Below are 17,520 nucleotides of genomic sequence, written 5' to 3'. Positions count from 1 at the left end.
GTACATACAGTAAAAATTTTTACAAATATATATATATATATAGATATATATATATATATAATATCTAAATCTATATATATATATATATATATATATAATATATGTTATATAATACATTACATGTATATACCGTATGTTGTTTTCACCCCTACACCAGCATTTCTCAACATTTTTCTTAACAACGCCCTCCTAAGGATCAGCTGAGCTTAGTCATCGCCCCCTACAAAAATGTAAGAATTATTGCAGATTGTTAATGCCGTTTAATTATCAATTATTAATTACATTTAATTCCACTAGTTCCGAGAATTACAGAGAAATGATTCATATAACAAAAATAATTAAACTCCAGTCACTGGCATAATCAACATGTAGATACATACTTCAAATATTTACTATTATTGAATATTGCCAACATATCTTCTTTGCTTGCGCCATGGTGTGGAGAGGCTGTCCTTACAAATGTAACACAAAATTCTGCTGTCAGGACACTGTACTCTGATTGGCTATCATATTATTTTTAATAAAACAATGAATAATCCTCTCCCTACACAGAAACCCTAACCTTAAGGTCAGTATCCTACACTGCAGTCATTACACATCTAAAGTAGTTCATGTTTGGCAGTGAATAAGTGTTTTTGTTAATTTAAAAAAAGGTGACCAGAGGTGTTGTGCTGACTTCCTCAGTTGCAATCCAGACATGCAAACCGGTTCCTTTGAAATCAGGTACCCGGTTCCTGCTTTGGAACCGACAAACCAGATGCAAATATCAGGGGTTGTACTTCGGCTTGGGATCCTAACATAAACTGACCTGTTTGCACATACCATGTGGTGAAAGATCTTTTTAATTGTAAGCTTTGTGAAATTTGCAGTTAACAAGATTCATATACAAGCACACAATGGCTTTCGCTATTGTAATGAAACTATTACTGTGCAATTTGGAGATTATAGATTATTTTGCTTACTTTAAATATTCAGGGCAGTTTCATAGATTGCACAATATTGTCGGAACATCGCAAAAGACGCATCGTTTATGGATTATATGTTACAGAGAGTACATTGTATAGCACAGTTCATTATTTTATGTGGAAAAAATGCAGTATATTCAAATGGGTCCAGACTACCCCCTTTGAGAACTCAGGCGTTCTAAGGACAGCATCAATTCTCATTAATTGATGCAGTAGATAGAGGAGAGATTTACAAATAGCACAATAATCCACATGAAACAAAGTTTAAATAGCATGCTGCTGAATGCAAACTATGTATTACAAATTTAAGCATGTAAAATACAGCACGCTCCGGTTTATAACTGCTTTTATCTATCTGCTGTACCTCCATCAGTGGTACTGTACAGGTAGCTCAAGCTAACTGAAATCCATCAGTGACACGGTTAATTTCTTGAGCATTTAAAACAGGTTTACATTGTTGACAGCTTAGTATTACTGCAGGGAAACATCAATGGTCACCAAAAATGCAGTTCTGAAGACACTACATTCTAGAGCTTCTTTCCTAAGATTACCTAATGCTGTATTTACTCCTGTTTAAATGTTGCACACCACTGACTTACTGATAACTTAGAGTATTGTATTTTGAATGCCAAATCAGTAAACAAATGTAAATATTTATCTGTGTTTAGACAGCAAACAAAGAATTACAACAATTTTACAACAGCAACAAAACCATGGTTACCAACATTCCAAGGTTTGGTCACAGCAGAGCTATACCTTGTAAAGGTAAAGATCCTAAACAAATTAAAAAATTGTCTCAAATAAAGTGTATTAATAATATGTATGGAACAAAACATTAGACAGTTGAACAGAACTAACTTGCACTTATTATTCGGAGAACCACCCCTCTCCTGCTTCAGCACTGCTGGACTCAGAGTCACTGGAGGGCAAGGTAGACAGGCCCACTTTGTCCTGCCACGAAGACTTCATCTTCAACTTCATTAAATGCTTTTCTCTTGCGCCCCATTTTCAAATCAAACTAGTACCAAACTGACACCGTATACCCAAAGCAAAAGCTTACGTACACCTTAACCCGCTAATTTCAAAGTAGGCGCGTTGCATAACAGACGCTGTAGCTGGCAAATGAAAGTGCACAGTCGGTGCAGGTCTTGATGATTGGCAGTCATTTAACAAATGAGAACATTCTAGCACTGCTTCAGTCAACGAGATCTGTCAGAACAGGGTGAAACTACAGTACTAAAGGGCCACTGAGATGACTGACAGCGACCCCCAACCATTCAGAGGGGAACGGAGACGGGACAGACAGCAAGTATAAAAACTACACAAATTAGAGATGATTTCTAAATGATCATTTTTGGTAAGAAAATAAAAAATAGCGTTACCAACATTTATCCTATATAAATTTATTTCAGTCGAACAGTCTAAGTATTATTGGGGAATTCAACGTTTAACAAGCTTTACCGATTAATATTGAAAAGTAGCAAGCCTATCTATATTCTTTTACCCCCTGCAACTCAAGGGGAGCCATGTTTGTTTGCAGGCCCTGGCGGTAAAACAAACAATTAACAGCCACTAGCATAATATGACGATTTGTAATTAGCATAGTTGTGAAGACAATAAAACAAATCAGTTAAAGTAGAAAGGTAAGGAGAAGTAAATGATTTAGCCTTTTGTGCTGCTAACACTTCCCATACCATTAATAATATGGTTTCTGTTCAATGCTTAGTCTCACAGCAGATCAAAACAGCCCCATGTCTGTTAGGAATGTATGGCAATCTTCACCAGCCTGCCCTTTTCAGTTCTACTAAACGGCAATGTCACAACAAAATCTGCCAAACAGAAATTGAGAGGGGAGAACATCAAAACATCTCCTTTCTTACACCCTGCAACCTACTGCACTACTGGTAATGTGGGCAAACTGTCATTTTACACCAACAAATACACCACAGTGACACAATGCATTACACAAGATTCCTCAAACAAACAAAAACTTCTCTCAGACTAACAGTACTTTTCTCTCCTGGAACCTGTGCTATAGAACAGTTGTACACATCAGAAGAGAATAACTCCCTGGATTTAATAAACCCTTTTAACAGAATCTTTTGCCAACAGCAGAGTCAAAGGGAGAATGAATAACGTGACATCTGCTCATATTCGATAGTGACATGGACTACTTGTGGATGTCACTGTTGGCTTGTCAGTAGACTCTGTAGGGTAAGTTGCTGTATACCTGGCTGCTACAAACCATCTTGTGAAAGGGATGTAATCCAATCAGTTCTCTATGTATACTACAGCAAATTTACTGGAAGTATGTGGAAGTAGAGTGGTCAGATAGCAGGTTGAGGGACTGAGAGACAGGAGGTTACTTAACACTTTTGTACAATCCAGCAATAGCTGTACCACACTGGACATCTAAGTACAGCAGTATGTATCAATAAATAAAATAAGCAGCGAGTAATGCATGTCTGGGTTCAGGTCATGACACATCGCTTCAACAGTAACCCTGGACACTGCAGAGTTTCTGTTAAATTCACAACAGCTATTGACAAAATAGGCAACCTGCACACAATCTCTCTGGGCATCATACAATATGAAATAAGGTTTGCCATTCTAACAGGTTTGCCATCAACATCAATTTTAGAGCAAGGGATTGTGTAAGGTTTCTGGACATGTTTCAGGCTATATTCTTTACTTTGCCATTAACTGTCAGGAAATGTCATCTACTTTAATCAAACACACAACCTGCTTGTGTCAATGTTTACAATCAAATTGCCAGTCCCCTTCCTTGATCATGACAAAATAGAAATTGACTGCAACTGGAAGTGAAACACTCTCCATTTGGGAGTGTTTAAGCCATTGGGGTTGAATTGCTTGACATTCAGAATGCCCCTCGTGATACAGCAGGGGCTGCTGTACTTTATTCATCTGGCTTACTCTGTTGATGTTTATATGATTTACAATATACTGTAAAGTGACAAGGCATGCAGTTAAATCAGCCCAGAAGTCGTGTTTTTAGTATTCACTTGCAGACATATTCAATAATGAGAATTATGGGCTACATACTGTAGTTACTACATGAATGTCACTTAACTAAGACAAAGGAAAGAAATGCAGGAAGACAATTTGTTGCTGTGTAGATATCGATATTTTTAACAAGTTTGACATGGGAAGGCTCAGCAAATGGAATGGAATGTAGCTCTTATCTTCAGGCTGCCAGCTGGATTCCATCCAAACCCCAGTGATTGAAAGCTGTTACCTTCAGAAGGAAGTTTAGGGCTTTAGTAAATGGAGTTGGGGTGATGAATATTTCAAATGGGCATGGAGACTGAACTACCTGCTCACTTCTTCAGATAGAGGTCATGGTGTTATGGCACAATGTCCATTCTGTACTTTACATGCTTTGCTCGACAGTCTTTATTCTTTCATCTGTACCCAATTTATCATCAGTTGTTATTTTTTAAGCTGGTTCTGCTTAATCAAGCAATAATTAACAGTAATTTCAGGGTAATTAATGTAACACTTTTTTTTCTTTCACAATAAATGGCCTAGATCTAGGACATCCTTTTTAATTCTACACAGTATATTCTGTTTCTCTGCGTGTATGTTGTTGCAGGTTATTAAACACAAATTCAGCTTAGTACTTTACTATCTTGAGCGCTGCCTGTTTTGTAGCAACACCTTTACCCAATTACTTTTACTTAAAACTGCCCAAGCCTAACTTAATTGCATAATTTAAAGCAAGACAATCAATACAGCCCGGAGTGTCGTCTTTTTTTTTTTCTTTCTTGGCACGCACTGAGCCTAAGCAAATGGATTGGTGTTTCCTGCCGTTGTTTACAGCAGGTTAAGTGCAGAACTTGCTATCATGTCCAGACCTGAAGATATAGTACTATACTGTAGATGCCAGTGTCTGGCACCAGGTTAATGGAGGGATTAATGGATGTATTCTACCCATTAAAACTAGGCCCAATTGTTTTATTTAGATTTACAATGCAAATTGTACACTTGCAAAATGTACAGTACACTGAAATACACCAAATATGCAGTTGCTGATATATTACACATTACTGATACAATGTTATTTAGAGAACAAATTTAATAGCAAGTTGCTATCTTGCAAAATGAACATTTGCATACAGTACGGTATTATAATGCACTGAATTTCTTAAGCTGAACTTGATGTACAAAAGTGGGAGTCAATGAAAAATGCCGGAAACTTAGCATTGTGATACTATAAATGTCTTGTGAATAAAGCCCACAGTATCATGCCATTCTTTTGTTGGTACATACAAGTCTAATATAAGACATTATAATATCTTACCAATAAAATCCATGTTCCATTATGGCTTGCAAGACCTGCCATCTACATTACAGTGTATCTGGCGTTTTAAAATACCGTAGCAATCCAATATTTAAACCCCACAAAAGCCACGTCCAGCCTTTTACTGTAGTTCGGGACAGATTCAAGCTGTCACATTTCTACCAGTTACGGCATGCGGCTCTGTCATTCTAGCAAGCAGTTTAGAAAACAACGGACTACTGCAGACTATGAACCTGCAAGGTTCCGACTCACAGCATAGCCTTTCGGATATGCCATCAGACCAGGGATGCTTTTATCACACTTCGTCTTCAGCTGTCAGTAAGAAGCCTGTACTACTTTAAAACAATAATGACATAGCGTTAATTACGAACGTTCATAGGGACGGATAGATGTAATGTCACATAGAACGCAAAATTATTAGTGGCATCGTTAGGTTATAATTTGGCCGGGTTTCGGACCAGTCCAGGAAGAATGATCATCAAGCACTCCCCTTCCTCACTCCTAAACTCTATTTAAAAGTTGGCACTTTCAAAGGCTAGATTAAGCTTGTTTGGTGATTGACATTTTCTAATTTAAAAAATGCAGTACAGAAAAATAAACCACAGATGGGAATTTTAAACAAACACTTTGTTAATTTTAATAATTAGAAGGGTGTTTAACAAAATAGCCAAGCTGTTAAATAAAAAAAAAAAAAAAAAAAAAGAAAACAGATTTAGATTATTGGATTTGGAAATGTGTTTTATAAATCAGCACTCACAACATTTCTAACTACAGCAGGACTCTAACTGAAGTGACTCTGGTCTGCAGCAACCACACTAATCTACCTTACTAATATATCAGAGAAACACTTCTACAGGTGTATTATTCTTAATCAGGGTGGACTGCCGTAACAGCTCTCTACAAAAAAATCCACGGCAATATATATATATATATAAGAAAAATCAGATGTGGTTGCTTTGCGACCCCCCCCTTCTACCACCCTCCAGAGGGCCCAGACTCCCAGTCTGAGAACCGTGACCCAGACTACTCTCGTCTCCGAAGGTACACATACTGGAAGGAAAAACTACTAATGCGAAACTACTCGGATGGCCTGATATCTTCTGAGAAAAAGGGGATGTTTCAGTTCGTTTCTTGTGCTGTGCTGTGTACTGAACATGCTGTGAAATGTTACTCATTCCTGAGTGACTGTTTGGTGCACATGTCACGTTTCTGAAATGACCCAGAGCTTTATTTAGTAATAGAAAAACCTGAGAGAGTGTTCAAAAATGATCGTTTGCTGTCACTGTCACCAGATCAGACTCACTCGGATCAATTATTATATAAAAAGAATAATTCAATTGTAAAATTAGCCAGTCCTCTCAGATAAGTGCTTTGCTACTCACTGTATTGTCTCTAAAAACAGCATGGCAACATACTGATAGATCACCTTCAGCACTGAATACTAACAAACAAACAAATTAAAATAGCACTGGAAAGCATTTCATATCATTCACGTGATGCATGGAAGGGTTAAATGGCCTGCTTTATTTAGTGGTTCAGCACCAACTGCAATTCAGCCCTTTTCCTACAAGAATTCACTCAATTTGTCTCCACTTTTTATTCAATAATTGAACTACCTTCTAGCTTGAAAGCCGCCTTTTTGTCACAAATGATTGTCAAATCAGTCTGAGAACTGGTTATGGAAGACCAACTAAGAACAAAAGATGTGGAAGCAAAATTCTATACAAGAAAATTCACCATACAGTATAATTAGAACCTACCACCTTAATAAAAAATGTTGTTAGTTTCTCACAGTACTTTACTGCATCACACTATAGATAATAATAACCATCAACTCTTATGCTGAACCACGTGGTTTGTGCTCCAGTGCAAATCACATTCTCAGCAATAGCAGTGGGTCACAGTGGGCAACTTCTAATCAGAACTATGTCAAGGATGGGATTGACTAGAGGTCCCAAATCCCTGTTATTGGCAGCTCCAACATACTGTTATAATTCACCACAGTGTTACTTTATAGTGGCTTTCTCTGGAACTGTTTTTGTTCATTTTTTGTTTAGGATTAAGAACCACTTTTATAAACTAGATACATGTTCTTTATTCTGAAATCTAGTTGATTTTGAACTATGTGTCTATGTTATGGTCCTTTTATTAAATCTGGTCTATTGATCTATATAATAATATCTGACAGGCTCTGGAATGCTGTCATGAGAAGACAGCTCCCTGGTCTAAGATTGCTTTGCATCAAAGTGTTCGGTCATAGTTTTTACTTTTAACATTTGTTTGCTATACATTGGAAACCAGTACTGACATGCAAAAGAAGAACCGTGCAACAGCATTGCATGCAGCAACCCTTTCTGTGTGTCACATGAAGGTGGGAACTTGCAACTGTTATATGGTTTAATTTTTTTTTTTTTTCTTTGATTTGTAATTAAATACCCTTTAAAAACACTTCCATGGAAAATACTACTTGCAGTGCCAAAATATAATTGTATGACATTATGTACTGTATTCCATTGTATTAAAAGAACAGGTAGAAAAGAAAACAAGCACATCAAACTGCAATGTGGAATTTACCCATATAAGCAACTGTCCCCACACTACGGTATGTACACGATAGAAATGAAGACAACAAATTATGAAATACAAATTTTACAAAGAAAAAATAACACCTACTCTACATTTCAGGAGTGATGGGATTTTAACACCTAGAACAGATTCCTGAAAAAAAAAAAACCTTAACAAGAAATCAGGTGGCAGCTCCTTTATGGCTGTTGTTCAATATTTGAAAAATGTTTTTTAATTTATACCATTAAAACAGATACTTCCATTAGGTGGCAATGAACTGCCCCTGTGATCGCTTATTTGTAGCTTTGAAACACCCTTTAATTAAAGTATGTACACTGAAAGCCCTCCATTGCCCTGAAGCCAGCATCCTTTTATTATAGCGCTCCTCCTTGTCCAGTCCCTTCCCCCAGCCCAAGCCTCAACTCCCTGAACACCACATTCTATTTTGCAGAGCTGTCAAATGTCAGAATAGCCTTTGGTTTTCCCATCATCCCTTCAGCAGGATGTAACTTTATACTAAAACCCTGCCCACGGCTTACACGTGTACAGCCCCCTCCCAACATATGTTTTAAAGACCCTGCATTAGAGACTGACATCCCTCCTAAAAAAAAAAACTAAAAAAAAACACACTAGATTGCTATTGTTATCAAAACGATACATACATCGTCAACATTTATACTCAACGGGTTTGCTTGCTTTTAAGACATACTGCAAGAGGCTACTGCTTCCTAAGCACAAATATAATTGCTTTCTAGGCCAATATAACATCTGTTTTAAATTACCTGTCCATTTAATCAGTCTAGCATTTCTATTGTGACTAGTAGTACGGCCCTCAATACATTAACTAAACTAAGACCATCATACATAATCTCAATGGCCAATTATTATTATTAATATTATTATTATTATTATTATTATTAATAATAATAATATACTTGTTTTAAAAGGCATTCTGCACAATAATCACGGAGGCAATTAAACCACAAGTTGTGCAATATACGCTTTTGTTGCCGTATTAATAGTTCATATGAAACTACATAACAGTGCCTTAGTTCTTTAACACAATTTTGTGGGAGTATTTTTGAGATAACACAAATAAACTGTTCTTCTCCGCGTATTTTCAATGTGTATGGGGAATTATTAACAAATGCCAAAGAATGGAAGTGTTTTTTTTTTGGTTTGTTTGTTTGTTTTCTTTAAGGGTCATACTTTTCAGTCAGGCTACTCCAGTCAAGTACTGTACTAGCTAGTGAACCTCTTGTATTTACATACCTCAGCAAGCTCGGAAGCGGTATAGATCCAGATGCGGTGCCCAATAATCCTTTTTTACCGCTCAGTAATTTCTCCACCAGAATCACATTCCCAGTCCGAGACGCTTCTAAGAGTTCCTGTTCCTTTCCCATTTTGAGTAACCCTCGGAGGGGGGAATAGAACGCCGAAAAAAATGTCCAACCAAGAACCAATTGAAGGGACCCCTCAATGCCTGGTAATCGCACAGCTCATTCTAATTGTTTTGCATGTTGCAAAGAAATTCTTGGACACAGCTGCCGCTATTAGTAGTACTTCATACTCTGAACACACGCACTGTTCTACAGAAAATCTTGCTTGTCCACTGGAGCGGAATGATGGAATGGCAGATAGAAGTAGCAGATTTAGCAAGGTGCTGAGTGAGTGAGTGTGCTAGCCGCCGCTGGGCCGGTTGCCTGGAAACACTGTGCTCTATGGGACTGTCACACATTCACACACACACACACTCACCCATTTCTCTTTCTCACACACACATTCACTCTCACTCGGCGTGCCTCCGTGTTCCTTGCCTCACTGTCAAAAGCTCTGAGAGAACAGAAACCGTTACAAGCACGACGCGCAGTCGTTTCTGCTGCTTGTCTGGGAGAAACATAGCACCGTACAGCAGAGCAGGGCGTGTTTAAGAACAGCTCTCATCAGCAAAAGCGAAGCCTATTGTTGCAAAGGTATCTGATGTTGATAATAAATTAAGCTTACAGTATTTTTTAGTTTTGTTTATTGAATATAAATAGTACACACACACACACATATACATGGTTATTTATATATATATATATATATCATATATATATATATATATATATATATATATATATATATATATATATATATATATATATATATAATAAAATACACACACAACTAAACTGTTTAAGATAAACCAGTACATATATTTATTAATTTATACATTTTTGTGCTTCAGTTTTCTCATTTCGTAGCCTATACTTAGGTGAAGTTTTAAAACAGAAATCATTATAGTTATGTATGGACATCACCTCCTGTTAAATTATATGTTTAACTAAAGGTATTAACGTACTCATTTCTGAACAGCGAACTGGGATTGTTTTTAACAGTGAGTGTCCCAGGTTTGAGCCTAGTTGTCCAGAGATGGCACGAGTCCCACTCCAACTTTTACTGTGGGCTTAATTATCCCCCAGCCAGCCAGCTAGTTTACCGCGAAACGGGGTGCTTTATTAAAAAAAAAAAAAAAAAAAAAAAAAAAAAAAAAAAAAAAAAAAAAAAAAAAAAAAAAAAACATCCTGCAATTTTACTAGTCTTACGTACATACATTGATTGGCTTCTTTATAAAGCACACACATGACCACATTTTTTACATTAGTAGCAGTGTTGTTGTTACACCAGATTAATTTCACTCCCCCATTACTCAGTCTCAATAGCGTGGTGGTTAGTGAAATAGCAGTCGCTCCACTGCCCTTGATTACACTGTGTAACAAAAAAAAAAAAAATTGTTCCTGGGTAGTAAGTGTTATTTCCTAATTGCTTATGCCTCAAAAGTATAGAACATGGCTATTATTCCCCACAAACTTTGCTTTTGTGACCAGGGCAGTGATATTTCAAAATATCACTATTTCCATTGGGAAAATGGGCAAATGTGTGTCTTTTCGTAAATGCAGTATAATTGTAAATCTCAAAAAACTACTCACTTCTAAATCTTTTGTAGTCATCTTTGTATTAGTTTAGTATAAATACATGTTAATTTGGATTCATATGTTGTTTTATTCTGACTATGTGAACGAAAAGACACACATTTGCCCATTTTCCCATTGGAAATAGTGATATTTTGCAATATCGCTGTCCTGGTCACAAAAGCAAAGTTTGTGGGGAATAATAGCCATTTTCTATACTTTTGAGGCATAAGCAATTAGGAAATAACACTTACTACCCAGGAACAAAAATTGTGTTACATAGTGTTAGTAACGCCAGAACATGTCAAAACAAATATAAAACCAATCAATCAATATGCTTTAGAAATTATTGTAGTACAGTCAGTTAGGTTCATAATATAAAGCATATCAGCAAATGAAGATTGTTTTTTGCTTATATACAACGCTGAACTCAATCACAATACCAAAATGTTTTTTTTAAGTCACTTGTCATATAAAATCAAAGTTTACCTGAATATCAAAATGAAATTTCAATGCAAGAGGCTAGTATATAAGCACCTGAGTCCTAGCTGTTCCCTGACAGGCGTTAATACTTGGGAACGGTTTGTAAACTATGCTTTAGGAGAATAAATGAGCAAGGTAATATTCACAAAGCATTTTCCACCATCCTAAATCTGAACCTCCTTTTTTGCATAGAGAAATTTAAAGAAACCACCAAGGTGTATGTAGCAGCTGTTAAATTGAAAACCATGGGAAGCCAGTATAATGAGTTATGTGTCTTTGATGCATTAACAGTTCAGATGGTGGAGTGAAATTTAAACTCAAGCACCCCCTGGTGCACAAATATAGGATGTTTCAATCCAGAATAAATGAACACAAATTCTATTCTGCCACTAAACCAAATGCACACACACACGCGTACACAATCATGTAAGAACCTCTAGATTCAGCAGTAGCAGAAAGGGCTAAAGTCCTTACTGTGTATCTCACTGCACCAGTTACAGCCACAGGCTTTGTGGGTTGTTACCATTCACCAGTTTCATGCAAGCAATACAAGTCTGACAGCCAAGTTTGTTTAACACAAGTTTGACACTCCACAGTCTTGTTGACACCAGCAAGTTGCATGTTCCCTATGGGGAGTAATGTGAAAGGTTTTGCAGTTTTTGGAAAGTCTGTACAACTCAGGTTTCCAGGTCTCTATTGTAAAATATAGTTTCATCGCAACAGAATTTCCTGGAAAAATAAAGATTAAAACAAGTTAAAAAGTTTTAGATCTAGTCCAGATAGATGACAAACTCAGTACCACTAAAAGTGAAAAGTGCACCTCTTAAAGAGTTAAGGTATTTTATTTAACAGTATTTAAACAGCTTTAACACAAATGTACTGTATGCCATTCAATTAGCAGACAATTACCTACCTTTGTAATGGGGGAAAAAGTTCATTTGTGAGTTTAGAGAAGGTTACGTTCCAAACCTCACATCTGATATGCAATAAATTCTGAAAAAGCAGTTAATTATGCTTATAATTCTTTAATATATGTAACTAAAGTAATGCTCAATAAATCTGTACTGTATTTTGAGCATATTTATTTACATACTAAAAACAGAATATACTTTATATAAAACATTCAATTGTAATATAATCAAATATTTATATTTGTTGTTGTTAACGGTTCCTTGTTTGTATTGTCTAACATTTCTGAGGCACTTGAGATGACTTCCGTGTTTGTGTATGGCATATCATTTCTCCCTTCACATTTATATTTTGCCAGAGATAGCTGGATTTAGTCTGAAATAGCATAAGTTTATGAACAATATAATAACCATCAAAATATCCTGTTGCTTCAGTCAGTGCCTGAATTTCTTCAAATTAAAATTCTCTCTCTAAGAGGGATGTGTGTTCCAGTGCTAAAAGAAAGTTTACAGACTTTTCTCAACTGGGGTGCCTTGTCCTGGGGGAAAAAAAAAAAAAAATCAAAAAAAGCACCGCTCCAGCCGTAAAGGCACAAAAAGGAAAAAAGACGGCAACTCCCAAAAATCCAGGTCCACAATCAGTTTCATTACAAAGTTTATTGTGATTACAAAATGTTTATTACAAAGTTTTTATTTGTACAGTACTGCTCTGATGAAAACAGTGTTTAAATGCATAAGCTAATTTTTGTAAGAATAAACACTTTGTTTTGTTGAAACTTTGACTGTGGACCTGGATTTTTGGGAGTTGCCGTCTTTTTTCTTTTTGTGCCTTTATGGCTGGAACAGTCTGTGTGTGTATATGTATGTTAACTTTAATTATGTAATCTTTATTATGTAATCTCAAATGCTAAAAAACAAACATAGTATGTTTTTTTTTTTTTTTTTTTTTTTTTTTTTTTTTTTTTTATTATTTTAGAAAGGGAAACATTTATTCCTGAAAAAGTTTTCTGTGGTTCAACAGAGTAGTATGTAAGCCTGTTTATGTATGTATGGGAATCCTGTTGTAGATGAAGAAAAGGTATTATATGTATGCAGTTCAAATCACTTTGTTAAAAAAAAAACCCTGTAAAGACCAGGAAGAACGTTATTCTCCACTAGTAATTAATATATCTGTTATAGTTGGACAATGCCAGTGAATTTAACACCAATGAACCTAAATGTATACAGCAAACATTTACATACCTTCACAACATGCAATATAATACATGCAATCACCAGTCACCTGTTTCAAAAGTCTGGATTTAAGTCAAATTATGCAAACTTAACATTACAGATAGGATTTAGTTTGGATTATCAATATAGCAGTAAATGTACATATTTACACTTACCTATAGAAAGTCTAAACCCCCTTTTAAAAGTTTCACCTTTTGTTGCCTTATAGCCTGGAATTAAAATGCACTACAATAGTTTTTTTTTTTTTTTTTTTTTCTTCATTTTGTCACATCATACCCCACAACTAATTTGTAGAAAAATTAATTAAAAATAAAAACTGAAATAGCTTGGTTGGATAAGTGTCCACCTACCTTGTACAGCAATCCTAAATTAGCTCAGGTGTAACCAATCGCCTTCCAAATCACACACCAAAGTGGCCTCCATCTGTATTAAATTGTAGTGACTCAAATGATTTCAGGATAAATTCAGCAATTCCTGTAGGTTCCCTCTGCTGAGTAGTGCATTTAAAGCAAGGACTCAACCATGAGCACCAAGACGCTTTCAAAAGAACTCTGGGACAAAGTTGTTGAAAGGCACAGATCAGGGGAAGGGTATATAAAAAAAAATATATCAAAAGCCTTGAATATCGCTTGGAGCATGACAACTACCCAAAACACACAGCCAAAGCTACACTGGAGTGGCTAGGAACAAAAAGGCAAATGTCCTTGAGTGGCCCAGTCAGAGCCCCGACCTAAATCCAATCGAAAATTTGTGGCATGACTTGAAGATTGCTGTCTGTCCATCAACGCTCCAAGGAACTTGAGAAAGCTTGAACAGTTTTGTAGAATGGTCAAATATTGCCAAATCTAGGTGTGCAAAGTTGGTAGAGACCTATCCCAACAGACTCACAGCTGTAATTGCTGCCAAAGGTGCTTCCACCAAGTATTAACTCAGGGGGGTGGAGACTTATCCAATTATGATCTTTCAGTTTTGTATTTAAAATATATATATTTTAAATCAATAAAAACTTTTTTTCCCCCTTAACAGTGTGGAAAATGGTGTGTTGATAAGTGAAAAAAAAAATCCTAATTTAAATGCATGAAACTCTGAGGCACTGACACAACAAAATGTGAATAGTTCAAAGGGGGTGTAGACTTTCTGTAGGCACTGTATACAATTAAAACCGTCCCTTCCAGCAAACCATTTTTACACTTCAAAAAATATGACGTCAGTCTAAATCAGTTTTAATGTAATAACAATGTAAGTAATGACATGTTGGTTATAATCTAAAAGATTTATGCAGTATTACCATTCTGCATAATAGCAAACGCAACACACACCACACACAAATCAACTGCAAAGCACTCCACTATACCATTCTTTCAAAATAATCTCACTTAGATAGTCTTAACAGTTTTTAAAAATGACAATTAAGAGCAAATTCTTTTTTTTTTTTAAATTAGATGCATTTTTTTTTTTTATTACATTGCAAACTGTCATTTGAAAGACATTCTCTGGACATTACAAATAATTGTATTTTACATTCTATCCATCCATTACAGGAAACAGTCTTATTTAATAAAGTACTCCATCTGTATCTACTTCTCTATTTAAGATCCCAACGCGGCACTCACACTTCTCCACAGATTTTTTTTTGAATTATCATAATTAGCAGACGACTGCAACTTTCATTATACCAAACTGTTAAGCCTTAATTGCTTCACATTAATCAGGAAGAACAACTAGAACATCCACAAAACACAATTATTTCTGAATGTACCTGTCCCTGTTTGCATATTAAATCACACCACTTTGTTCAATGCTCTTCATAACAGATCTTGCTACCATGATAAGTCCCCACTAACTAGCAAATACACTTTTGTTCATCATTCTCTTCTTGGTCCTGAAAACTGTTTGTAACTAGCTACTGCTAGACATCCTTTTGATTTGATGAAGTAAGCGGTCTTTCTCCATGTGAGCTTCGGCAAGTGCCAACTTGGCTTTTGACAGTTCCTGCTTCAAACACTCATTTTCTTCAATAAGCTGAAATAATGGCATTTAAAGAAAACAACAAAAAAGTATTAGTTGTAGTTAAAACAGAAGTATTAAAATAAATAAATCACCACCACCACCACATAAGCACTCGTGGTACATTTACTGCATGTATACATTTCCTTGTATTTTTTGGTCAAATGAGCACATTGCAGCAGAAGCTAGGGTGCAGCTAGGGTGCAGCTAGAGGTGCAGAAAATGAATAATCACACGATTCACTGGTTGGTATTGTGTTACATGCAAAATATCATTAAAGTAAAATATTACATATTAAAATAAAATGGTACATATAGAATGATATCAGTAATACTCAGGACTATACACACAAAGCTTTCTTACCTGTTTTTTTTGCAAGTCAGCCGAGCTTTTAGTGCTTGCTTGCTCTTGTTTTTTTGGTGACTGAACAGGAGGGCAAGGCCTTTCTGGTAATGTTTGTGTGGCTTGGGACACAATGCTCATATTCCTCTGTTTCTCTGGAACTTTGCTAATCTCACTTTGAGACCGGACTTCCATTTTCTTTTTTGGACCGGAAGTTTCATCAACTATATTAAAAAGAAAGAAAGAAAAACTAAAAGTATTGCAATCTGCTGAAAAAAATAATAATAACCTCAACATACAATACTGTACATTCTGTTTTAGACTTTAGGAGAGAAATGTTCATTGACACCTTAGGACAATGGTATTCAACTTTAAAAAAAAAAAAAAAAAAAAAAAAAAAAAAAAAAAAACCTCTATCCCTTGTCTGGAGGTTTCAGCTCAAGTAACCCTTACAATTTTTTACTCTACCTGAATGGTAGTTGCAATAAAGGCACAATAATCCGATTAACACCCACAGATTTATTTAATATATAATTTATGTCACAACTGTTTGGGACTGACAAACTGCTGGTTTAGGACATAATACCAAACGGTAATTCTTAAAACTTTAATTTCAAGTCTTTAGATGCACAGAATCAAAACACAGTATTTCAGAATCTCTTCGGAAACCCAGTCACTTTCTATTCTGCAAAGTTATCCCAAATAGTCTGCACTGTAAAGTTTATCACATTACTATTTACTTACTATCTCAGCATAGCTGTGTGTCATTTAAAATATTTACAACATAAAAAATTAACAAACTACAATAACTAACAATGACGAACTTTGTATTAAAGCCAACATAAAAACAATCCAAAAGGGACTCGCTTTGCACTTTGTTCCTTTGTTTTTCTTTTGCAAGTGAGCAAAGTGTATCAATTTTTTACTAGAGAAATTACACAAATCTGGATGTACTCTATCAAACACCGAAATCAAATTCAACCATGCGCTATTACCATTACTAAAAATGAAGCTGCGCTTAATACCACACTGGGAATCTGCTCAACAGAAATCTTGTACATGTAAACGAGGATGATAATTTTGAAAGTATAGGTCTAACATCTGAGCAAGTTAAATAAAAGACATTTGTATGCGCAGTGGTTTAGCAATAATATGAAAAGTGTATGTAATATATATATATTAATATATATGTATATATATATATATATATATATATATATATATATATATATATATATATATATATATATATATATATATATATATAGATATATATATATATAAAAATCAAGATTATTATTTTCCTTTACTTTCATTTTTTTAATTCAGCATTTCCGAGTCATCTTGTGCACACCCTATAAGCCTTAGTACCATCAGCTGAAAACCCCTGCCTTAGGAGAACATCTAGTTTATGTCAAGAGTACATATACTGTATACATCTCCAAGCTGTTAAAGTTTGACATGCTAGCTTTATTTTTTGACAGTGTGTACATACTAAGAAAATGTAGAAAAATGTTAAGAAAAGAGACAGCACTGATTCGACTCTGGAAAGGGCCGAATTCAGACAAATTGAGTGTTTTGAGTGCTGTGCTTCAGAGCCTCCCCCACTCACATACCAGGGAACAAGAGACAACCAGTCTGGATGTGGAGGCAAAAACAGGATGAAATCCATCTTTCAGGCCAGAGGGTACCTTCTTGAGTTAATATACAAAACACAAGAGATAGCATACTGACTAACTCAG

At 35.6% G+C, this 17,520-nt stretch overlaps 2 protein-coding genes across 7 annotated transcripts in view; both read right to left on the bottom strand.

Moving 5' to 3' along the window:
• The window catches only part of LOC121319655 (ankyrin repeat and sterile alpha motif domain-containing protein 1B-like), a 220,645-nt gene extending 210,952 nt beyond the window's left edge, over window positions 1–9,693 (bottom strand). For 2 of the 4 annotated variants that reach the window (XM_041257292.1, XM_041257293.1), the window contains exon 1: window positions 9,124–9,692. In XM_041257292.1, the coding sequence (XP_041113226.1) occupies window positions 9,124–9,254 (131 nt within the window). In that variant the 5' untranslated portion in view covers window positions 9,255–9,692. Of the gene's footprint in view, window positions 1–9,123 lie in introns of all 4 variants that reach the window. The other 2 variants (XM_041257294.1, XM_041257295.1) reach the window with 2 other exon arrangements.
• A 4,817-nt stretch (window positions 9,694–14,510) lies between these two features.
• The window catches only part of LOC121319654 (UHRF1-binding protein 1-like), a 50,995-nt gene continuing 47,985 nt past the window's right edge, over window positions 14,511–17,520 (bottom strand). For all 3 annotated transcript variants that reach the window (XM_041257288.1, XM_041257291.1, XM_041257290.1), the window contains 2 exons: window positions 15,800–16,002; window positions 14,511–15,451 (listed from right to left, as the gene is read on the bottom strand). In XM_041257288.1, coding sequence (XP_041113222.1) covers window positions 15,329–15,451; window positions 15,800–16,002 — 326 coding nt within the window. In that variant the 3' untranslated portion in view covers window positions 14,511–15,328. The remainder of the gene's footprint in view (window positions 15,452–15,799; window positions 16,003–17,520) is intronic.

Source organism: Polyodon spathula, chromosome 8 (genome assembly GCF_017654505.1).
Source record: "Polyodon spathula isolate WHYD16114869_AA chromosome 8, ASM1765450v1, whole genome shotgun sequence".
NCBI lineage: Eukaryota > Metazoa > Chordata > Actinopteri > Acipenseriformes > Polyodontidae > Polyodon > Polyodon spathula.
This window is presented reverse-complemented; position numbering and strand designations above follow the sequence as displayed.